The sequence below is a fragment of the Epinephelus fuscoguttatus genome, linkage group LG12, assembly GCF_011397635.1.
Source record: "Epinephelus fuscoguttatus linkage group LG12, E.fuscoguttatus.final_Chr_v1".
Classification (NCBI taxonomy): domain Eukaryota; kingdom Metazoa; phylum Chordata; class Actinopteri; order Perciformes; family Serranidae; genus Epinephelus; species Epinephelus fuscoguttatus.
The window spans coordinates 40,692,363-40,715,771 of NC_064763.1; the positions used below are offsets into that span (position 1 = coordinate 40,692,363).

Sequence of the window (23,409 nt, forward strand, 5' to 3'; positions counted from 1 at the left end):
CTGCCGCTCTATCTGTAAGACGCTCGATTATAGTCTCGCGATATCACAACCGGAACTCGACTCAAAATGGCGATGGAACATAAGCGCGGAGGTCCCAGCTGCAATCCGTGAATTAGTTTGTTATTTATATCAAGAGATGGATATTCATAGAGAGGAATTAGCTTTGCGAAATAATTATTTTTGCAAATCTCAACATTGACCGTTTTTACCCGTGTAGGTTCCTGCTTTAACTCGGAAAGGAGAAGACAACTTCATACAGGTAAAAATGTCAACGGAAGCTAAGTTAGTAGCATACAAGCTAACAGATTATATTTAGCTCACTGTAAGTTAATATTAAAGAAACACACAGTCGTTAAATGACTTAAAATTAACTCTGTTTGATACGAAGTTATTATGTTGATATGAAGTTGCTGCATTTACGTGAATGTAGATGTGGCTTGTGTGTTTTGTGTTTCAAGTTGGTTGTTATTCCGTCAAAGTGGTTAACCCGCTTTCTGTGGAGTTCAGTGTTTGTTTACACGTATAGTGTATTTACAAGCTGTAAACAAGCATTAGGCGCTTGGGCTTTTTCATGTTGCATTATAAACAAGATACAACATTAAATCGATGTGGAAGTTATCGGGGTTTCTGGCACACATGGCGGAAAATACTTATTATTACCGAGCTCTATGTGAAGTATAAATCTGTCAGGTCTATATTCATTAAAGGCATCAGCTTGTGGAAATTACTGCTTTCTGTCTGTGAGGATGGGACCGTGTCAGATATGTGCATGCATGACTTTGCAGTGTCTGCCACAAATACAACTAGACTGTCAAAACCAATTACATAAAGGTCTTGACTCAGGGCGTGATAGAGAGTTGTCTGGCTTTTAGCAAATGTAACATTTGTTTTTAAAATTTTAATTTTGGGCTCATTAGACCATAGATCCTTATTGCACTGTGTGCATTGCTTTTCCCACATGCACTCTGTCAAACACTAGCTGAGCTGTGACGTGTTATAAGGCCTTTTCGACTTTGACTTCACTTTTTCTGTCAACATCCCATGAAGCTGCAGTGAAGCACTCAGTTACATGCACATCTGTGATCATCCTATTTAATGATGTTCCCTCAGTAGTGCCCCCACACATGAACAGTGTTTTTAATGATACAAGGCTGTTGTATTGTTGAAAAATATTTAATGACCAGTTGCAATATGACATTTCTTATATTTACATATGGGGAATGGGACTAAATACACGCAGCTAATGTACTTCTATCAGAATTTTGTCGATGGAAGTACATTGCAGGCTGTATGTGGTGTTATTCACAGTCCTGTATGCTTTTTTAGCTATGGCGGAGGAACGTCGGCAGAAGCCGTGCTCAGTCTCCCTGCCCACAGAGTCCATGAAGGCCATGGCAGAGTCTGTGGGAGTGGGGCAGTTACAGGAGGAAAGCTGTGCAGCCCTAAGTGAAGAAGTCAGCTACAGAATAAAAGAAATAGCACAGGTAAAGTTCATATGATCAGAGCAGGTTTTTTGTTTGTGGGTCTCTCCGTTTCTCTTAAACCACATTTTTGAATGTCTTTCTGTCATATCTGAAGTATGAGCTTTGTATTTTAATGCTGTTTTGTCTCTTTCTTTTCTCCCTTTTACATAGGATGCTCTCAAATTCATGCATCACGGGAAGAGACGTAAATTGACCACCAGCGACATAGACAATGCTCTCAAACTAAAAAATGTGGAGGTAAGGGAGAACTTGCATACTTTAACTTTGGTCCTTTGCTGTGGTTTCTTTTGAATTTCTGTATTGTAAGTAAATTCTTGTCATTACAGCCCCTGTATGGGTTCCAGTCGCAAGAGTTTATCCCTTTTCGCTTTGCAAGTGGCGGTGGAAGAGAGCTTCATTTCTATGAGGAAAAGGAAGTCGACCTCAGCGACATTATCAACACACCGCTTCCCAGAGTTCCACTAGATGTGTCTCTCAAAGGTACCCAAATAACCAGTCATGCATGCTGTTATATTCTTGGACACAGTCTAGTTTTGACAGCTCATTCACCATGCTTATTTGTTAACCCACAGCCCACTGGTTAAGCATTGAGGGAGTGCAGCCTTCTATTCCAGAAAATCCACCCCCAGGTGAGCCCTGTCCAGAATCTCTTCTCTTGAAAGACAAAAAATATGTCTGAAGGAAACATTAATTTGGGGTTTTGTTTACTGCATTTTAGCACCAAAAGAGCAACAAAAGATTGAATCGACAGAGCCCCTCAAAGTGGTCAAACCTGGTCAGGAGGAGGAAGGTGCGATTCAAGGCAAGGGTCAGGGGGCAACGGCTGCTGATGGCAAAGGTCAGTATCTTGTGTTATAATAAAGTTCCCCTGTTGTGCTGATTTTCAGGTTGACATAGTGACATCGTTGACATGGTGACATGTTGTAATGTTGAAAAGTATTTTATTTTTCTCACACTGTCTGCCTAAATATACGTGTATTCACTCTGTCTGCAAAGCTTCGTTTTAGCGCCTGTCTCTTTAAGGCCCCCTCCTAAAAGAGCCCAGTCTGCTCTGATTGGTCAGTGTTTCCCGGTCTTCCATATATGCCCTCTAGGCATTTATGTATCATCATTGCAGCTGGGGGAATGACTGTAAGGCACTGCAGCGGCACTTTCTAGCTTTATGTATTATAGTTGTGACATCACAACTTCACTGAAGTCCTCACAGCTCATTTAAAGGCACAGTTCCTCAATATGGACCGTGTGAATTTCTCTGTGGATTGAGTGTTTTGATACTTTATCTGTATTTTTATAGCACCTATACTTGCTGTATGATAAGAAATAAAAGAAAACAATATGGGGCCTTTAAAATTAAACCTTTCTCCATTGTCTTCTCTTGTTCCACTACCATGCTTCCCTCTTCCTTCCCTGATCCTTTATGGTTACGTTTTTCTCCTTCATCCCATGTTTATATCTGTCTCTTTCAGGAAAGGAAAAGGGTCCAATAAAGTTGAAGCCACGTAGCACTCATGAGCTGTCTGTGGAACAGCAGCTCTACTACAAGGAAATCACAGAAGCGTGTGTTGGCTCCTGTGAAGCTAAGAGAGCTGTAAGTCCTGCTTGTCTGCCCCTGTTTATATAGAGGTGTATTTTATACATGTCATTGCATTTCCTTGTTGATGTTTTTTCAAACAAGAAATTACTTGTATGGGTTGTCATGTCACATTTGTTTGATAACTGTTTCCTTTTGTCTCATTCAGGAAGCTCTGCAGAGTATTGCTACAGATCCTGGACTGTATCAGATGCTTCCAAGATTCAGCACATTTATTTCTGAAGGAGTAAGCATCTTTTTCAGCTTCTCTTGATGTTCTAAAATGTTACTCCCCTCTTGTAAAATCCCCAAGCATTAACTATGCTGAAAGTACTGACCGTACGCTCTCCTTTAAGGTTCGTGTGAACGTGGTGCAAAACAACTTGGCTCTCCTGATTTATCTAATGCGGATGGTCAAAGCTCTAATGGACAACCCCACCCTGTATTTGGAGAAATACGTGAGTGAAAAACACAAATTATGTTATTTCTAGAAGGGTATAATCTTAACAAATACTTTAATTCTAATGTTATGTTATTTCTATCTGTATTTGCAGCTGCATGAGCTCATTCCAGCTGTGGTGACATGCATTGTGAGTAAGCAGCTGTGTTTGCGGCCAGATGTCGACAACCACTGGGCTTTACGAGACTTTGCCGCTCGCCTCATGGCCCAAAGTTGTAAGACCTTCAGTACTACGACCAACAACATCCAGTCCCGTATTACCAAGACTTTTACCAAGGTGGGTGTTAATAATATATGGCTGTATCGCTGTTTAAGTCTGCCTTTTTTAAACTACTTAAATAGAGTCATGGAAACAGGGTAAAATATTATGGAAAAGTTATGGTAAAGTTTTGAAATTTCATTGGAAAACACGTTTGTGGGAACCCTGACAGACAGTTTAAAAAAATCTAGCCACAGATACAGTATGTTTGGAGTGATCCCTTGTTATAGATATAAGCTAAGCTCCTTAAATTACACGTTTTCACCACTGTTAAAACACTTCACAAACTAAACCAGACTGACATGTTTCCTCAGAGTTGGTTGGATGACAAAACCCAGTGGACGACACGTTACGGCTGCATTGCTGGACTTGCTGAACTCGGACCTGATGTGAGTGCGATTCTGTTTTCCTCCTGTCTTTATCATTTCCACTCTTTTTGAAAGGTACCAACCTCCTGATTTTGTCCCCTGCAGGTGATAAAGACGTTGATCCTTCCTCGGCTTACTGTAGAGGGTGCTCGCATCAAAGCAGTGATGGAAGGACCAGTGGTGTCTAATATTGATAAGATAGGAGCAGACCACGTTCAAAGCCTCTTACTGGTAATAAGTTTGTGATTATTTTACATTTAAAGGTAGACGACTTCTGACAGATTGATTCGTTTTGTATATGATAATTGTCAAAGCACTTCACATCAGTTATTGTATCAGCACAGTATGTATGTTTCATATTCACACAATGTGATTTGTTTTCAAAGAAACACTGTGCAAGTGTTATCGCCAAGATCCGACCACAGCCCGACAATGTGGAGCAGTATCGGATAGACTACGGTTACCTCGGACCCATGCTCTGCTCCCATGTAATGAAGGCCAGGACTCAAGCAGCACTGCAAGCTCAGCAGGTCAACAGAACCACATTAACAATCACACAGGTATGTTTCATACTTATATTCATGTAATGTTTTCAGTGAAGTATAAATCAACGTGAAAAAGCCGGAAGGAAGGTTTTGGGGTAAAAAAGATGCCATGAAAACACGGACATAGTTTGTATCACTCCAGAGTCCAGAGTTAACGCAGAATGACGTGTAAGCAAACTATCACAAAGCTGTTTAATTAACGATGGATCCTTTTCTCGCAGCCTCGTCCGACCCTCACCGTCTCGCAGAGCGGGTTAAGTGGATCGACAGGGCCGCGCACTCCCAGCATTATTAAGGTTCCAAGCTCCCTCACCCTGATGTCCCCTCGACCAGGGACCCCATCACAGCCATCTCCCCCGGCAACAAAGTACATCGTCATGGCAACCAGTGCGGGAGCTGCCTCAACTCAGCAGGTACTTTGATTTTGATTCAGTCGCACACTCATCGCAGTGTTGCTCTACCACCAAGCTTCAAAGGTAATGTTCTCATGGCTATATTGATAAGATGATATGATCAATAATATATTATTTTATAAAATATACATTTTAGTTGCAGCTGCAAAAACAATGTAAGCATAATAAGTGATGACTTTTTTGAATTGAATTATATATATCTAATGTATGACAATATGAAAAGAAACAAAAAAGCACTAACGGATATAAACATGATTGAATTCAGATGTGAAACATTTATATTTTTATTAGTTAATAATGTGATTGGTGTGAAACTAAACAAGTCCCACAACTCCTCTGTTTATGAGTTTACATCCATCTTTCTGTCTCCCCTGTAGGTAATCACCCTCAGCTCTTCTCAGTCGGCCTCACCAGTCACCAGCACTGTTCCCAGTGCCACTTCGACCTTGCAGCCTTTGGTAAAACTGGAGTCTGGCAGTGGCCCCGGACTGACAGGTTCACGACCTCTGCAGAAGTACATAGTTGTATCTCTGCCCTCGTCGGCCTCTTCCTCTCTGGAGACTAAGAGTTCTGTGCTACCAACCTCAATTTCCTCAACCCAGCTAGAAGCGGGGATGAAGCTAGACCGGTCCGAGTCTCCGGGAGCAAGCACACAGTCGCCACACTGAGACTTGTATGGGTAGTGGAGATGCTGGTGCAGCTGAACACAAGGAGGGCTGTTTAGGCTGAACTTAAAGGGGTACACCTTGGAGTGGTATGAAGGGGAATATCTGAACTCTTAACTGATGAAGAGCAAATATGACTAGACATTGTAAATATGTTAATGCCCAATGAAAACTGAGGTCCAGCTGTGAGATCTGTAATGTTTCAGCTTATATTCTAATTGATTTCATGTTCTTTTTTTTTACTCTAAAATAAATCAGATTTTGTATGAAATCCTTTATCTGGATGTGTTTTTTATACATTTTTATTTACTCTGTACAGCTTGCCATCGGCACATTTTGCTGTTTAAGTATCACTGTCAGCACTGATCACAAGACCAGCAGGTGTGTTCAAGCCTGCAAAAAGGGAAACAGAAAAAACCCTCCTACTAACTTCCTATAATTGGTGGAAGGAGTACACACGACTTTTACTTGAGTTAAAGCAGCAAATACTTGATTGTAAAAATACTTCAATTCAGGTATAAGTCCTGCATTTAAAACATTATTTTGATCATTAATAATTTGCTGTCTGTTAATTTCCAGCTAAATTGAGAATCGATTAATCAGTTGCAGTCTTTTTTTCCTTATAGAAAAGGTCAATATTCTTTGACTCCAGCTTCTTAAATGTGAGTAACTTTTGGTTTCTCTGTAAACTGAATATCTTCAGGAAACACTGATCAATGTTTTTCACAATTTTCTGACATTTTATAAACCTAACAACTGATTAATCCAGAAAATAATCTACAGATTAAATGACAATGAAAATAATTGTTAGTTGCAGTCCTTCATTCGTACAAGCATATGTGTGGACCTGTGAACAGAGTGATCAGTAGCAATGGCTTTTAGACTGATGTAGTGGAGTATAAAGTATAAAGTAAGTTAAAATGGAAAGACTTAAGTAAAGAACAAGGTGTACAAGTATTTGAGTAAGTGTAAGTGATTACATTTCACAAGTACTTGTGTCACTTGGGAGCCCAGAGTCCCAAAACTTACTTACTTTCTTTATTTATTTAATTAGGATGTCTCATTCAGATCAAGACCTCTTTGCAAAAGTGACCTGAAAACATGTATTTACACATACACATTTAAATTACACTCTAAGTTTTATTCACCCCAGACAACAGTCTCGCAGACACGCCCTAATGCACATGAAAGCAATGCAAAAGTGTAAGACCACGTTTAACACTTAAGTCAACTACAACTCCCACTGAGCATTGCGGTTCGAAACATTAACGTGATGGTAGACCAAGTTTAAAAGCGTCTTTTGTAGATTTATTCGTTGTAGTTTGTATTTTCATGACAGAAGTCCTTCCCTGATATTGATGTGAATAAACAATTATCAAAAAAAATAATAATAACAGGGCGAAGTAGAGTCATGTCTCTTTTTTTAAAATGTACACAATTTAAGTGATTTGTCTTTTATTTTGAAGGCAAAATTACAACACCAGAACTCGGAATGACTTCCTGTGTACGATGGGTTTTCCGCTGTTGTGATTTGTAGTCATTGCATTGACCTGAAGAAGAAGACAGTAGTACAGGGTGAAGTGTGGACTGAGACACTTGACAAACATGAATTTTAAAGTCCGGGCTGCAACTAAAGAAGACTGCAAAGACATATCGAGACTGATAATGGTGAGGCTACAGTACAGGGTTGTAACCAAGCCACAAACTGTGCTCTCTTTCACACCTGACTTTATGCTCCCCTCTTCACAGGAGCTGGCGGTGTATGAAAAAATGCCTGACCAAGTGAAGATATCTCATGAAGGTAATTGTGCACTTAAACTATAGAAACAATGCTGAGAGCAAACCCAGGTTAAACGTATCAGTGTCGTTGTTACATTGTATGTGTCACAGGAAGCCATACCTGTGAGACAACATGCACAGAAACTAGTTCAACTTATTGGGTTGGTGCCAACATTAATGCAAGTAATTACACCTATGTTCTTCCTGTCATGGCAGATGAACGTCTGCCATTAAAATACCTTCAGTGCCACCATAACACTAGAAGTGGTTGTGGATTTGCATCTCTGTCCACACTTTAACCTAACGTTCTGACTGCATGTGCATGTGCAGTGTGTGTTAGTTATTATGTAGTGAGCAGTGCAAGACTTTGCAACCACTCACAAATAAATGATAAATGCTGTGCACTTATCATTAACTATAATGAGACTGCAGTCAGTTTGAATATTAGATAGGACCAGATCTCTTGGGACAAAATGTGGTTGTATGTGTGTGTGTGTGTGCACAGTCCACTTCAGTTATTTCTGCTCTTTTCTTTGTAACTTGTCGTGCATTATGAATTTCTGTACAAGTTACTCTTAATGCATGCTGTCTCCCTTATGTCTGTATCACAGGTTCAAAGTTGTCCATTTAGAAAGCAGCAGTGAACAAAAAAAATTAAGGAAGACTTAAATCACACATCAGATCTTGGTGAACAAGTTCTTCAAGTTGAAAATCTTTGCTGATGTGTACATTGGAAAACTTGTTGAGAACAAATGGTCTATGGAAACTAAATTCATCAACCCACAATTTCTGGGCTTGCTCCTGATGAGTCAGAGAGTGGTGTCCAGGGGGATCTCCTCCCAGACCTGGATTAAGGCACCAGGGAGATCTGGGACAGTCTGTGGCAGCACTTGGTGACGTCGGATGCACCGATACACAATGTCCTATAGGTGCTTGATTGGATTTAGGTCAGGAGTAGTCTCGCTCACCAGACCTTTCTCAAGAAAAGAAAGGTCTGGCTGGGCCGACTCTCACTTTAAGATTGGAGAAAAAAACGCCCGGCTGCTTGTATTTCTTTCAACCAATCACAATCGTTCTGGGCGGTGCCACAGCAATGATGCGCTTGCAAAAATATTGCCGGGGGGAAACAGGTTTTGGTGTAACACGCCCACAAAAATATCGCCTACAGGACACGAACCATGGCAGAAAAATGGCTACATCCCTGCAAGATCAAACACTGCAAAAGTTAGTAAAGGACGTGTTGAAAACGGTTGAAAACTGCTACACAACTGGGTGGCTCGTTCCGCCCAATGAGAGGCTGATCTATGCAGCGAACTTCCGCCCACTCAGACTAGGTCAGGGGAACGAGGGGGGCAGTCAATGGCATCAGTGCCTTCATCATCCAGGAACTGCCTACACACTCTGGCCACATGAGGCCGTGCATTGTCCTGCACCAGGAGGAACCCAGGGTCCACTGTACCAACATAAGGTCTGACAATCCATGGAGGTTTACATGGATGACATGGAGGTCTGTGTGACCCTCGAAGGATCTGCCTCCCCAGACTATCACTGACCCACCACCAAACTCGTCATGCTGATGATATTACAGGCAGCATAACGTTCACCACGGCGTCTCCAGACTCTTTCACGCCTTACACATGTGCTCAGTGCCAACCTGCTCTTATCTGTGAAGAGAACGGAGTGCCAATGGCAAATCTGCCAATTCCAGTGTTCTCTGGCCAATCAAGCTGCACGGTGCTGGGCTGTGAGCACAGGCTCCACCACAGGACATCAGGCCCTCATGCCACCCTCATGGACTCTGTTTCTGACAGTGTGGTCAGAAACATGCACACCAGTTGCCTGCTGGAGGTCATTTTGTAGGGCTCTGGCAGTGCTCCTCCTGTTCCTCCTCACACAAAGGAGCAGATACTGGTCCTGCTGCTGCTGGGTTGATGCCCTTCTACGACCCTGTCCAGCTCTCCTCGTGTAACAGCTGGTCTCCTGGTATCTCCTCCATGCTCTTGAGACTGTGCTGGAAGACAGCAAACCTTCTTGTGACTGCACATGTGAATGTGCCATTCTGGAGGAGCTGGACTACCTGTGCACCCTGATTTAGCTGCAGGTACGGCCTCATGCTATCAGCAGTGCCAAGGACACTAGCAGAACACAAACCTAGAGAAGACTCAGTCAGGAAGGATAAGGAGAGAGCAACGGTCTGTGGACACCACATGTGAAACCATTCCCTTTTTGTCTTGCTTTTGCCTCTCCATTGCACCTGTTGTCACCTTTATTTGCACCAAAGGAGGTGAAACTGATTCACAATCACTTGTGCTTCCTAAATGGACAGATTGATAATGCTGAAGTTTAACTGACTGCTTGACTGCTTTGCTGTTTCTTCTCACTTCTGTGCTGATGAATGCTAAAATGACTTTTAAATGTAAATATGAAATGTTTCTATCTGGGCAAATGATCTGTGTTGGAGTTTAGAGCTGGAGCGGGACGGCTTCTGTCAGAATCCCTTCTTTGAATGCCTCGTCGCAGAAGTGCCCGAGGAGCATAAATCTAAAGAAGGTAAAGTTTGGATCAAGGCCTTTTCTGTTGTAGTCTCTCCTTTGAGCTTGTCAGCATCTCGCTCAGATAACAAAAGACCTGTGCCTTTGCTGTTTAGATATTTCTATCTAGTGTCCAACAAATCATGCTGATTACTCAAGTGCCGCCTCATAAATCAACAGTGTCAGATGTTCATCTAATGTTTTGTTCGGAGATAAAACTGAAGGCAGCGGTGTTGCACAGTGACTGAGCATCCACAGACTTGATATCAGTTCACTGTTTTTTTTTAATGCAAGACACAAGGATTTATTCCACTTTATTTGTAGGTTTTTCTTCCTGTTTGTCTTTTTGATTGCTTGTTTGTTTTTGTCCATGTAGGATTCACAATTGTTGGATACGCCTTTTACTTTTACACGTACAGTACATGGAAGGGGCGGACCATATATTTGGAGGATCTGTACGTGATGCCAGAATTCAGAGGTAATGTCTGTGTTGAATTGTTGCCAACAAAGCCTGGAAGAAAAGTACTGTGTAAAATGTGTTGTGTTTACTTGATTAGTTGTGTGAATCATAATTTATTCATGTGTCTGTTACATCTTTTTATGTCTCCATGCCAGTGATAGCCGTGACATTATGTTCTTGAGTTGTCTGTCTGTCTGTCCTGTTCTCGGGAATTAGATATCTGAAGAAAGCCTTGAGGGAGTTTCCTCAAATTTGGCACAAACGTCCACTTGGACTCATGATGAATCGATCCGATTTTGGTGGTCAGAGGTCACTGTGACCTCACAAAACATCTTTTAGGATAACTCAAGAATTCATACGCTAATTATGACAAGAGTTTACACAAACGTCTTTTAGGATAAAATGATGAAGTGATGAGAGTTACTCTAGTTTGTAAATGTTTTCCTGTTTTTATTTTTATTCATTTCCTCAACAGGAAGAGGCATAGGCAAGGGTTTACTGTGCAAAGTCGCTGAGGTAAGAATGTTTTTTTTCTAGACTGTTAAAGCGCAGTTTTCTACAAAGAATTGTTCATGTGTGATGAAGAGGTAACAGCACATGACTGTGCTGTGTTCTCAGGTGGGGAAGAATAAGCAGTGTGTGCGGCTGCAGTTGTCTGTGTTGGACTGGAATATGCCCTCTCGGGACTTCTACGCTGCTAAAGGAGCTCAGGACCTAACCGACAGCGAAGGCTGGCACTTTATACGTTTTGACAAACAAAGCATGGACAATTTAGCAAGTGAAGCTCCAAAAGATTAAAACTCTGCAAATTAACTGTGTAACTTTCTGTGAAAGACTGTGGCTGGTAAACATTCACCCTGCATGAGACAAAATAAGCTGTACTGTACCTGGTTTCTCACTACCTTGTCTTTCTCCTGTTTTTATAAAAATCATGTCCTGATTTAAACTTTTCATATTTACAAGGACCTACCTGTGATTTATAAATACGATTTTAAATACTCTACCTTTGACCTTCCTTCATTTTACAGACAAGGTTGTATATGGTTATGTGTTGTTGCCTTTCAAGTGCAGAGTGTAAATTTAGTTTGCAGACATGATTTCCTAAAAGTGTTTGCATGTTGCATATCATATATTTGTGAATGTATATAAAATACATTGGTTGAGATGATTTAAATCTTTGAAGGATCTGGTGATGCTGGCTGGTGTCCCAGCAGCACAATGTGACTTGACACAAGTAAATCTAATCTCAGCTGTGACACCATATCATTCCAGTGGGCGGCGAACTTAACCAACTGAAAATGATATAATTTGTCAACTCTCTTAGTGTACAGTCAGTGAATGCTGTGGTTAAATACATGTATCAAAGCAACAGTTACTGTTTCTTAGTTTGGATGATTGTATCAGACCAGGGGCCTATTTCAGAAAGCAGAGTTAACAAACTCTGAGTCTATCCTTGAGCTCTGAGATAACTTCCCCTGAGATGGAAAACTCTTTGAGTTTTCAGTTTCAGCACAGCTGATCTGAGTCAGTTCACTCAACTCTGAGTATGTTCTCTCTGAGTTAAGGTCATGCACGGGGAATGAAAAAAGCGGTCATCAATGGAGTGCCAGTATTACAATTCACCATGACAATAGGTAAATAAAAGGCAAAACCTCCATTTTCAATCCGGTGATATCTGCATGAATATGCTGACTGCAAACATTTATCTAAAAAAACAAAGACTCTGAATCTGAGCGGGCAAAGTGTCAATAAATTAATATAATAAAGTGTTATTCAGTGTTACCCATTAATTCATCATTAGGTCATAGCCTGCTTTACATTTTAAATATATTTGTACAGCTTTAATCTGAGAGGGACAAAACACACGGGCTAGTAAATGAAGATGAAAGATACAGTCGCAGATTTAAAATAGATGTATTTATATCAAAGTCAGAGACGTGATTGTAAGCTCACAATCTGATCCAGTAATAATGGGTTTGAATACAGCAGATTTTGAATTGGAGACATCTCTTTGAATCTTTGGCCCAACAGTGTTTAGTGGCTTTACGTCAGCTACTTTAACACATGTAAATTTAAAAGCAGACAATGAAAGCTGTTAATATCAGTTTAGACTTCCGCAGCCTATTAAAAAAAGACTCAGTTTCATTTTGCAGCTGCACCGCAATCCTGCTCATCATAATTAGAGACATATAGTCTCCAGTATTACAGGAATTATGTTCCTTTAATGGGACCAATCACATTTTGAGTGATAGAGATAGTTATTGATGCATAGGCCTACTTGTTTTTACTATTTAAACCTAGATATCTTTTTTCAAATAATTTTATTTCTATGATTGAAACTGAGATTACATATTACATGCAATGAACATTTAAGTGAAAGTGCTTTAAGAAACTGACAACTGTCTTGTGTAAAGAGTCACAGTGTTATCTATATCTATTTATATATATATATATATATATATATATATATATATATGCATATGCAGGTATAAATATAGAGACTAGGGGTGATTTGATACAAACTAATACCAACCAGGATCCCACTGAGCCCTAAGGTCAGAAACACCAATATCAAAAGCTTCTCTTGTACATTTGTTTGTTGGAGTTTGTATTTCTATGAAAAAAGTCATTTCCTAATATTGACTAGAATAACGAATTCTCAAATGAATAACAGTGCGACGTAGGCCATCTCTTTTTCTTTCTTTCTTTCTTTCTTTTTTTTTTTTTTTTTTAAATGTGAACGTTTTAACTCGTTTGTCTTTAATTTTGAAGACGAAATCAACACCGGAAGTGATTCCGGCGGTTTCCGCTGGTCGGATTTGTAGTCTTTTTTACTTCTCTGAGGAAGAAGACAGTTTGACAGGGTGAATGTGGATAGTGATAGATTAAACAAACATGAACTTTAAATTCCGGGCTGCAACTAAAGAAGACTGCAAAGACATATCGAGACTGATACTGGTGAGGCTCAGTACAGGGTTGTAACCAAGCTAACCTAAAAATAGTGCTTTGCTTCACAATGCTGAATTTAATACACCTGACTTTAACGTTATGTTGCGTTTGTTACATTTGGTAAATTGCCAAATGGTCGAGAGTGCATTCACACTGAAATGTTATGAAATCCCTCTTTTCACAGGACCTGGCGGTTTATGTAAAAATGCCTGAGCAAGTGAAGACATCTCCTGAAGGTAATTCTGCACTCAAACTATAGAAACAATGCTGAGAACAAGCTCAGGTTAAACTTACCAATGTTGTAGTTACATGTTATGTGTCACAGGAAGCCAAACCTGTGAGCCAGCATGCACAAAAACTGGTCACTTATTGGGTTGGTGCTGATGTCTTGGAAATAATTGTGGCTGAATGTATGTGTTTGGTCCATGGAAGTTATTTCTGCTCTCTTGTATGTATGAGTTACTCTTAATGCATGCTGTCTCCCTTATAACTGTATCATAGGTTTACATAAACGAACATGAACATAAATTCAAAAGCCAGACATTATGATAATGATGTGTACAATACTTTTACTTTCAAGTACTTTTAAAGGTACCTGGTTACGTTTTTGAATTGTTTGTATCAGGTGTTGTACCAGCACGAGTACGCCACACACCACGAGCACATGGATGTCGTGATTGACATCTCTGCTGACTGAAGATAACACATATCAACATGTGGTGGTGGTAATATACTCCGTACGGGAATCATGCACCAATAAAAGAGGAATAGAAGAAGACTGCATGCAGGATTGAAACATTCACTTTGCAAATGTTTTATGAGGTAGGAAATGCTTTCAACATATTTATGAGTAAACAAACCTGCAGATTTAGATGTGACAGGTTGTGATCCACAGCTGAAATGATTAATGTCTACAACTTGTTTCCTGCTTAATGGACTGTTTTGTAGCAATGTCACCGTGTGTTTGGATCTCAGCTGTTATCATTAAATACTAACAGAGTTGTAAACAAAAGTAATTAATCTTCTAATGTTTTGAGCATTGATGTATTTGCTGTGTCTGTTTGTGTTTGGGCAAATTTAAATGATCTGTGTTGTTGGAGTTTAGAGCTGGAGCGGGACGGCTTCTGTCAGAATCCCTTCTTTGAATGCCTCGTCGCAGAAGTGCCCGAGGAGCATAAATCTAAAGAAGGTAAAGTTTGGATCAAGGCCTTTTCTGTTGTAGTCTCTCCTTTGAACTTGTCAGCATCTCGCTCAGATAACGAAAGACCTGTGCCTTTGCTGTTTAGATATTTCTATCTAGTGTCCAACAAATCATGCTGATTACTCAAGTGCCGCCTCATAAATCAACAGTGTCAGATGTTCATCTAATGTTTTGTTCGGAGATAAAACTGAAGGCAGCGGTGTTGCACAGTGACTGAGCATCCACAGACTTGATATCAGTTCACTGTTTTTTTTTAATGCAAGACACAAGGATTTATTCCACTTTATTTGTAGGTTTTTCTTCCTGTTTGTCTTTTTGATTGCTTGTTTGTTTTTGTCCATGTAGGATTCACAATTGTTGGATACGCCTTTTACTTTTACACGTACAGTACATGGAAGGGGCGGACCATATATTTGGAGGATCCAAATAGGTCCTATTCTCGGGAATTAGATATCTGAAGAAAGCCTTGAGGGAGTTTCCTCAAATTTGGCACAAACGTCCACTTGGACTCAAGATGAACTGATCAGATTTTGGTGGTCAAAGGTCACTGTGACCTCACAAAACATCTTTTGGACCAACCTCAAAATATCACGTAAATGTCTAATGGGAAATTACAGTTTTTCTAGTCTGTAAATGTTTTTTCCACAAGTAGAAAAAAATATTTTATTTTGATTGATTTCCTCAACAGGAAGAGGCATAGGCAAGGGTTTACTGTGCAAAGTTGCAGAGGTAAGAATGTTTTTCGTTGACCACAAAAGCTCAGTTTTCTAGAAGGAATTGTTCATGTGTCCTGTGTGATGAAGATATAACAGTGCATTTTTCTCTTAGGTGGGGAAGAATAAGCAGTGTGCCCGACTAGAGTTGACTGTGTTCGACTGGAATACACCCTCTAGAAAATTCTATGCTGCTAAAGGAGCTCAGGACCTTACCGAAAGCGAAGGCTGGCACTTTTTACGCTTTGACAAACAAAGCATGGACAATTTAGCAAATGAAGCCGCAAAAGATTAAAAGTCTGCAACTTGGGGCGACCTCTAGCTCACCTGGTGGGCTGAGTCTTTTGCAGCGGCCTGGGTTTGATTCTGGCCTGCAGCCCTGAGCTGTGTGTCATCATATATTTGTGTCTGTATAAATAAAAAACAGGGGGGAAGATTTTGGCCAGTGTCCCAGCAGCGCAATGTGATAGGACTTGAATAAAGGCAATCCCAGCTGTGATACCATATGATCTCACTAGGTGGCGTACTAAGGCAACTGAAAATTATATGATTTGTCACTCTCTCAGTGGACATTCAGGTAATGCTGTAGCTACATGGACCATACCTCCACTTATACGTCATGACAACAGGCCCAGCTGTGAGCATTTTTTGCTTTGGTTAAAGGAATCGAAGGAGATTATAATCTGCAAACAAGCTCTGTAACCCCAAAACTTCTTTCATCTGAACATGTGAGCTGGAATTTTTTGTAATTTCTAAAATAAAGTGCCACTGCTCAACTGCTCTCTTCATCCCTCTTTGTTGGAAATCATAATGTCTCCTTGGTTTTGTGCAATCAGTCACTGAAAATGATATTTATTTGTGTACAAAACAAACTGAAATCTACAGGAACACATGTAAAATCACCCAAAAGGACAATAAACAGTGTGACAATACATCTGAAATAAACACGGGTGCTATAAAATGATTAACATGCACAAAAGTTACAAAGACTTTTTTTTTTTTTTACGTTTGTTTCAACCCTGTTACTCAAGTGTTCTGGTTCAGAGGTGGGAGTCAAAATCACACTGTGTGAAACCCCTGCGATTAAAATTGATATAATAAAGTACACCAGCTGATTAACTACAGTTGCAGGTTGAAGTTACGCATGTCCATGACGTTTGCACAGAATCAGATTAACTTCCTGTTAGAGATCTATGTTGATAGATTGTAGATCATTCTTCTGAAGAGCTTCATTTACTTTAAAACCAGCCAGATCATTTATCATGCGTTGCAGTTTTTCTGGAACTAACAATTTCCCAGAGAGGAGAGCTTGTTGAGCTTTTAAAATGTTTGCAGGCAAATTAATCCGAATATGTAGCACAGCCACACAACCTAGGTTTTATAGAAGGGGTGCGACTCTCATCTTTCTTGACCAGGAAACCTGAGGCAGGTTTGAGGATATATATATAACAAAGGATTACAACACTGTATATACTGACACAAAAGTCATAGACTTGAACAAAATTGTAAAACAGTTTAACAGTAATGTGAGGATTAAATGTTTCTGATTGTCGTGTATTCCTAGTCCTTGTAAAAGTGATAAACAGGAGGTTTGTTGTTTTTTTATCTTAAAACCTTTTAAGTAGGTCGTCCTCTAAGGAGAGAGGATCATATTTTTCTTATGATCAAGTCATCCTGCAGCAATCATTAAAATAAGGAAAGAGGTGGTAAATGTGTGATTATTGAAGGCTGCCGGGATAGAAATGGTCCTATACTGCGATTACCACCATATTCCGGATGTGTTAAATGTGAGTATGTTATATGTTTATTGTATCCTGTTCTGTTACAAGTGCTTTCTATTTGCACTGCCACAGCTTTTGTTGCAGTTTCTCTTGGTGAGCCTACACCAAGCAAGGAGGGTATGGGTGCATGTCATTTTCACAATACATTAACATGATTAATATACAGCAAATATGTATCACTAAAAGGTTGAGATTGGATAAAGCCAATAAATCTCCAAATCAAGGATACTGATCTTGAACTATACAGTGATCATACGGCTTTACAGTGGTGTTTCCCATTATAAATGCGGCCCTCTCCCTGAGGATTCACTTGGCTTCAGCCTAGCAGGCTTTTCCATCGACACAGTTACCTCTCAGACATAAGCATTTCTCCCATAATGGCTTGGGACAGACTGAGACGTTCCCGCAGTCGACAGCACATGTCCTCTGGAGGATGGCTGGTATGGATACGGTCTAAAGCATAAAACACAACCCACCCCGTTTCAGTTGAGTTGGAATAAGCACAATTTGTGTTTTACCCATTGAATTTATATCAAATGTTTCAGCAATGCGTACTCACATTTTTTCATCGGTTTTGTTGACTTTGCAAGCACACAAAAGGCACGAACCTCCACAAAGGGCAAGCGTGGCTGAAGACCAGCCAATGTACAAGCCCTCTCCGATCTCATACCTGTGACACAATCACATTGAACATACAGTTTTCTGTGTACCATTATTGAATCCACTGTAAACAACAGCTATTGTTCTGCTTCTTTTCAGCTCATGTACACACTGATGCACATTGTATTGACTCACTTTGTCCCTGGATAAAACTGGTCAAAGAACTCCTGGGTGATGTTGGCTGCATACCAAGATATAGCAATCATGGTGCAAAGCCCTGCAAAACACAGAATATTGTTGACTTTAGACAAGTGGGATGTTTTGTCAATGCAAACAGCACACACAGCTACAACCAAAGATAACACGAACAAGGTCATAAATAGAGTTTTTAGATAATAAAGTGATGTCAGCCATGTTTGGAATGTCAGCCCTTATGGACCTAAAACCATTTAATGCAACATTATAAGATTATTTATGAGGCCAGTCATATGAAGCAGAGATATCTGCATGTTGCAAAGACTAACTTCTCCTTTAAGTCTGCTCTACAAGTTATGTCTTATGAGTATTATTACTGTTCTTACATATAGAAGTCATTTGGATTAAACATAAATTATACTGAGAGTATTTTGTTGGGTCCCTGAGATTACCAGCGTCTGCTCACTGCGTCACTTTTCCTATTTAACACAGTGTGACCTCTTCTCGCAATCCAAATACCTTTGGTATTGGTAGGCCTTTGTGCATCAGCAGGTCTGTTAGAGTAGTGATAACCTTTTGAACTGCTGACCCATTTTCTGATAACTTGTCTTCTGTACACAGAGACTGGAGTGCCAGACATGATTTACCTTTCTAGGTGTTTTGTGTACTGTGATTGTGTGTGTCCTCCCTGTGACTGGACATTTCCCCCAGTCATTTTAAAGTGCTGTAAACACGGAGGCCTGTCTTCATTTGAAGGGACTTCTGACCAAACATTTTGTCACGCTTTTGTTTGTTACATGAACGCCTCATACATCCCCTTACCCTGTAGCAGAAAGAACACTCCTCCAATGGCAGCGATCCTCCCCTTCAGGACGTAGTTTTCTCCTCCTATTTTTGAGCACTTCATTCCAACGAGAGTGGCCACGAGCCCGAACGTCCCAAACACAATGGAAGCGATCATAAGGGCCCGAGAGGCCTGAATGTACCCTGTGTACAGACATAAGATAATACAGTTTCATATGTACTTGTAATAATCTGTGTTCCATATACACATTAGTCAATATACTGTGTGTCTTATATAAGCACAGAAACAAGCATAGCTGCATTAGTAAAAGCAAGCATAACATTTTTGCCACAGAGATGGCGTTCACTGTTACAACAGGACAAAACTATTGTTGATGCAAGTATGAGCCCTCTAGAGGGTCACTGATCGTAACCCTAGTTCTGTGACACAGGCGGCGCCCTCTGCGAGGCTCTGTTGACATAGAGAGCAAAGCCTGTACAAAATACAACTTCAGCCACGACACGAAGCCAAAAAATATTTTCGTCAGTCTATCCAAACAATAACCACTTTCCAAAGGGAACCCACAAACTTGATTCATATGACAACCTTATCTGTCCTCCACCTCAACAAATTAGAATTGCAAGTGTGAACTGGAAAGTATGTTTCTTTCCGTGGCGAGATAAGGGTCTGACAAAAATGTTACCTCAGAGCTCAAGACTAGGGCTGGGCATCCAAGTGCACTTTATCAAATGTATATAGTACATGTTTACATTTACATATTTGAATTGATACTGAAATGGGTAGCTTTGGCCAAAGTAATTAGCAGCCTCCAACAAATTGACGTTGATATTAGTCCTTAATGTTTTTATTATTCTGGGAGTATCTGTTTGTCTGAGCTGAGTGTGTTTGTGCTTGCTTATCTTCTAACATCTTATCGTATCTTATATTACCTTCCTTTACTACAGCTTATAACCCGTACAGTAGATTGCTCCTTAAAGGCTTTTAAAGGTACACTAACATCCTGAAAACGATGCCCAAAAAGAGCAGCAATTTCTGTACTGTTGGGTTCGATCCAGTAGTTTAAAACTGAATTCAGTGAAACATTCTCACCCCTTTACACATGGATGGATAAAAGTTTGTTTTTTTGGTAAGCGCTCTGTTAGAAAAGCTCCCAAACTTTTATACTGCTTAAAGTCTCGTTTGGTATGTCACAATCTTCCAAATGCTGATTCCTTGAGTGGGTGGATTAAAAATTAGACCAGATAAAGTAGTCATCAACACTGATAAAACTATTGCTGCGTTGGCAACATACCACTAAGTGCGAGCAAAGATGGAAAATCCCGACAGTTGTGTACTCCCGTAGAGTCGGTTGCGCAGGACATCCACAGGTTTTCATAGATGGTCGATGTGGTGATAACGTTACCGTCCACCGTAGAGACCCTCCAGTATCGATTTGGAAGGGCGATCCCAACCATCAGCCAGGCCAGAAACCCCAGGAAGAAGGCCAAAGCTTCCACTATCGCATTCATACTCCCTTGTTTCCTCTATCCAACCAATGTAAAATTATCCAGAGAGAGAAACACTTTACAAACGTTGACTCTCCGCGCTATCTTGCTGCGCAAACGTGTGGATTTGTCGACCCCAAAGTGTTTGTGTGCCAGACCAGTTCCCAACAACCCCAGCACTAAGATGCCCCAGAAAACCACAAATCAATGATTCATTCCAAATAGCCCACTTATGATTATCCCTATTATTCTCGACTCCATTGAACCTTTTCAAAGACGCCAAATGTTGACCCAACTCAAGGGTCAACAGGGAGGTGAAGTCCAACCTTCAAGCCTGCTCACTAACGTCTATAGACCTGAAGCTATTTGTCACCTTTTGACGTTTGCTTTGAACACTGTGTCAATAATATCTAACCGTTATTGATGGGACTCAAGTCACATTTTGACTCCTCACTTAAACCCTGTGTCCGAGGGATGATGGGTAGTGGCATTGAGGGGTGAGGGTGCATCACCACATACTGACGCGCAGATAGCCACGTTTGTTGCCCCGCAGATAAACCCGTTTGCTTGTCTGACAACTGAGCCTGAATGACTTCTCTTCACTGGTTTGACCAATGTAGCGTTGTTTGTTATCAGGCCTTTATCATCACGGTGATGAAGTACCAAAGCAGCCTTCTGGCCACACACACGAAAACCATTTTACTTTTATTTGACTCTATTCCAAATGTTTCAAACCCTTAACACAAGAACTAAAAACCTTTTGACTTAAGTGCTTTAGGTCAACGTTGGACTTATGGACATTTCATAAGACATGGTTTTAGTGGACTTCTACTGGATTACATCATATTTATAGGAGTTCACATTCTCAACAAGGACGAAGTAAGCTGCTGTTTCACAAGATCTTAGAACAGCTCGAGTTATTAGATACAGTTTGGAGTTAACACATGTCAAATGTCTGACCTATGCATTGTATTGAATACAATGGATATAATTAAAGATACAGAGAAGCACCTGTACAATGTTAGAACTGTCCCTGTGATGATGTTTTTTATCTTGTCCTGTGAAGCAATGAAATGTAGCACTGTGCCCAAGATGCATTTCACAATAAGTTTACCTTACCCTACCTTACCGTACCTTACCTTATCTTATAGCAATATAAAACAGAATATTGTGTATTCAGCTCCAACATAATGTTATCCAGTAAAATCTATGTCTTTAGAAGTGAAGTGGATATAAATCCCTCTCATAAAACCTCATCAAAAATAAACTTATAAGCTTCACAACCTTTACTGAGCTACTCTGTTAGATTGCTCAGTTAGTGTTGTAGATGACAGTTCAAGCAATACACTAATATATGTTAATTATTTCTGTCTTTTTAAGCTGATTCTGTGTGTATTGTTCATAATAATTTAGACTCTACGTGTCTCAATCAATCAAAGAATATAAAGCCGTGTTTCTGTCAGAGTGACGTAGATTAGAAAATGCATAGTCAGCTATTACACAAAGCTGGATCAACAGAAAAAAAAAAACTGAAAGCATGTGTGAAAATGTGAAAATTACTTAAAGAGGCCAAAGCAAATTGTTGTAATCACCAGTAACAGTCATATTTTGAATTGTTTTAACAGCAGATACAAATTTAGTGACTTTTCTAACATCTTGTAATGTAAAACTTTAAGATCCAGCTGTTAGACAATAAATACTTCTTTAACTTACCTGGGAGAGCAAAAAGGGATGGAAAGTCTCGACAGTTATAGATCCCTGTTGAGTCACTTGCACAAGACATCCAGAGGTTCTCGTAGATTGTGGAGGTTGTAATTACGCTGCCTTCGGTCGTGGATTCTTTCCAATACTGATCATGTAGTGATATGAAAATCAATATCCAGCTCGAGAATCCAAGGAAAAGTGCTATAACCTCGATGATCTCTTTCATCTTGAACCTAATTTTTGATTAATAATTAGCAGCAGTGATAGATAATACCTCTGTGAGGAGCTCTATACGCAACTCCTGTATCTGATATACATTTTGGGAGTGTGAGAGCTGGCTCAGGATTTTTTTTTCCTCATGCACTCAAACCTGGACTAATTTGAACATTGATTTGTCGGCTGTAGCTACATTATAAGTCTGCTATTCCCGCCCAAAATTGATGACATTTCACGTGCCTGGCACGTTACCATAGAAATGTAAGTACTATACAATGAGCTTTTTTTCCTCCCTTTTGATTGGCAGGGGAGGTTGAGATAATCCTGTAAAAGAGTTATCACGGCTTTAAACTCCCGAGCCAAAAGGCTGGAATCATTTAACACTGATTGCTTTGATGTGCTTTTGAAGCTTCTTCAGGACAGAACAGTTCATTGTTTTATTCAGGAGAAGTGTTTTAACAGGCAGTGTAGTCAAAAATGTATTATATGCAGGATAAAATGAGTCAAAGAAAGACGGTTAAAAGGTGTGATCTTATCAAGTGATGTTCTTATTGTGCTGTAGGATTTCTCAGAGGGTATCGCTCTTCTTTTTTTGGTTGCTCACATCATCTTGTCCTCGTGTCTGTATCCCCTTTTGAGGAATTGGTAGCTTGTAATTTCAGGGAGGTCATTTAAAGTTCCATAAGCAAATACTGAATACTGAAACACTGAATAGAGGGCAGAGCAAACACTGAAAGCTGGGCATGGTGGGTGATTTATTGAAGGCAGAAAGTGGCTATTTTAGCACTGGTTAAGCATTAACGAGTCTGCAGCCAGACAAAAGATGAAATTCTTGCTCTTTGTAGGTACACTTTTTAGTACTGCAGCATATAGATTTAAACGTGATGAAATGCTGTGTTGACATAGTGCAGTGCTGTCATGTAAAAGACAACACACCTGGTTTAACACACCTTTATATATTGGTTGTCTCCATACATTAAACATATTGGAGTATGCAAACGTGCAAGATCTCTCAGTACTGATGCATACACAGAACTCATTTTTATTCAGTCTTCACACCTGCACTAATAACTATAGATGACTATTGAAAGAAAACAGATGTTTTCTTTTGTTTGAGTTAAGCTATTCTTTGTTTATGAGAAACTTCACCGTTCACAGTCTGTATCTTATCAAACGTGAATTCTCTTCTGCTGACCAGTAATCAGAAGCACAGTTCAAAGTACTGTC

The 23,409-nt window shown here is 40.0% G+C and overlaps 4 protein-coding genes across 7 annotated transcripts; 3 read left to right on the plus strand and 1 right to left on the minus strand.

Annotated features, from left to right (window-relative positions):
- Positions 1-61: 61 nt before the first annotated feature.
- taf6 (TAF6 RNA polymerase II, TATA box binding protein (TBP)-associated factor) lies at positions 62-6,035 on the plus strand. The gene is made up of 15 exons (XM_049591366.1): positions 62-259; positions 1,327-1,484; positions 1,635-1,721; positions 1,811-1,964; positions 2,057-2,113; positions 2,203-2,322; positions 2,951-3,072; positions 3,224-3,301; positions 3,411-3,512; positions 3,609-3,791; positions 4,088-4,162; positions 4,247-4,372; positions 4,528-4,701; positions 4,908-5,099; positions 5,477-6,035. Exons 2-15 carry the CDS (start codon positions 1,329-1,331, stop codon positions 5,765-5,767), a joined length of 1,917 nt encoding a protein of 638 aa, XP_049447323.1. The 5' UTR covers positions 62-259; positions 1,327-1,328; the 3' UTR covers positions 5,768-6,035.
- A 1,093-nt stretch (positions 6,036-7,128) lies between these two features.
- On the plus strand, positions 7,129-12,296 carry sat2b (spermidine/spermine N1-acetyltransferase family member 2b). Its single transcript, XM_049591384.1, has 6 exons — positions 7,129-7,432; positions 7,514-7,565; positions 10,010-10,093; positions 10,451-10,552; positions 11,010-11,050; positions 11,153-12,296. Exons 1-6 carry the CDS (start codon positions 7,370-7,372, stop codon positions 11,330-11,332), a joined length of 522 nt encoding a protein of 173 aa, XP_049447341.1. The 5' UTR covers positions 7,129-7,369; the 3' UTR covers positions 11,333-12,296.
- A 1,014-nt stretch (positions 12,297-13,310) lies between these two features.
- On the plus strand, positions 13,311-16,173 carry LOC125897910 (thialysine N-epsilon-acetyltransferase-like). 3 transcript variants are annotated; one of them, XM_049591385.1, is made up of 5 exons: positions 13,311-13,492; positions 13,668-13,719; positions 14,589-14,672; positions 15,373-15,413; positions 15,513-16,173. In XM_049591385.1, exons 1-5 carry the CDS (start codon positions 13,430-13,432, stop codon positions 15,690-15,692), a joined length of 420 nt encoding a protein of 139 aa, XP_049447342.1. In that variant the 5' UTR covers positions 13,311-13,429; the 3' UTR covers positions 15,693-16,173. The 3 variants fall into 3 exon arrangements, 1 of the variants encoding a protein (XP_049447342.1); XR_007450532.1 differs by lacking the exon at positions 15,513-16,173 and adding an exon at positions 14,109-14,305 and having other exon boundaries at positions 13,408-13,492; positions 15,373-15,420; XR_007450533.1 differs by lacking the exons at positions 15,373-15,413; positions 15,513-16,173 and adding exons at positions 14,109-14,305; positions 15,030-15,051 and having other exon boundaries at positions 13,408-13,492.
- A 100-nt stretch (positions 16,174-16,273) lies between these two features.
- Positions 16,274-22,346, minus strand: LOC125897905 (claudin-15-like). 2 transcript variants are annotated; one of them, XM_049591381.1, is made up of 5 exons: positions 20,070-20,601; positions 18,796-18,960; positions 17,974-18,055; positions 17,738-17,848; positions 16,274-17,631 (listed from the first exon to the last, which is right to left on the minus strand). In XM_049591381.1, the coding sequence occupies exons 1-5, from the start codon at positions 20,284-20,286 to the stop codon at positions 17,532-17,534; spliced, it is 675 nt and encodes a 224-aa protein (XP_049447338.1). In that variant the 5' UTR covers positions 20,287-20,601; the 3' UTR covers positions 16,274-17,531. The 2 variants fall into 2 exon arrangements, with proteins under 2 accessions (XP_049447338.1, XP_049447337.1); XM_049591380.1 differs by lacking the exon at positions 20,070-20,601 and adding an exon at positions 21,976-22,346 and having other exon boundaries at positions 16,303-17,631.
- Positions 22,347-23,409: the final 1,063 nt, after the last annotated feature.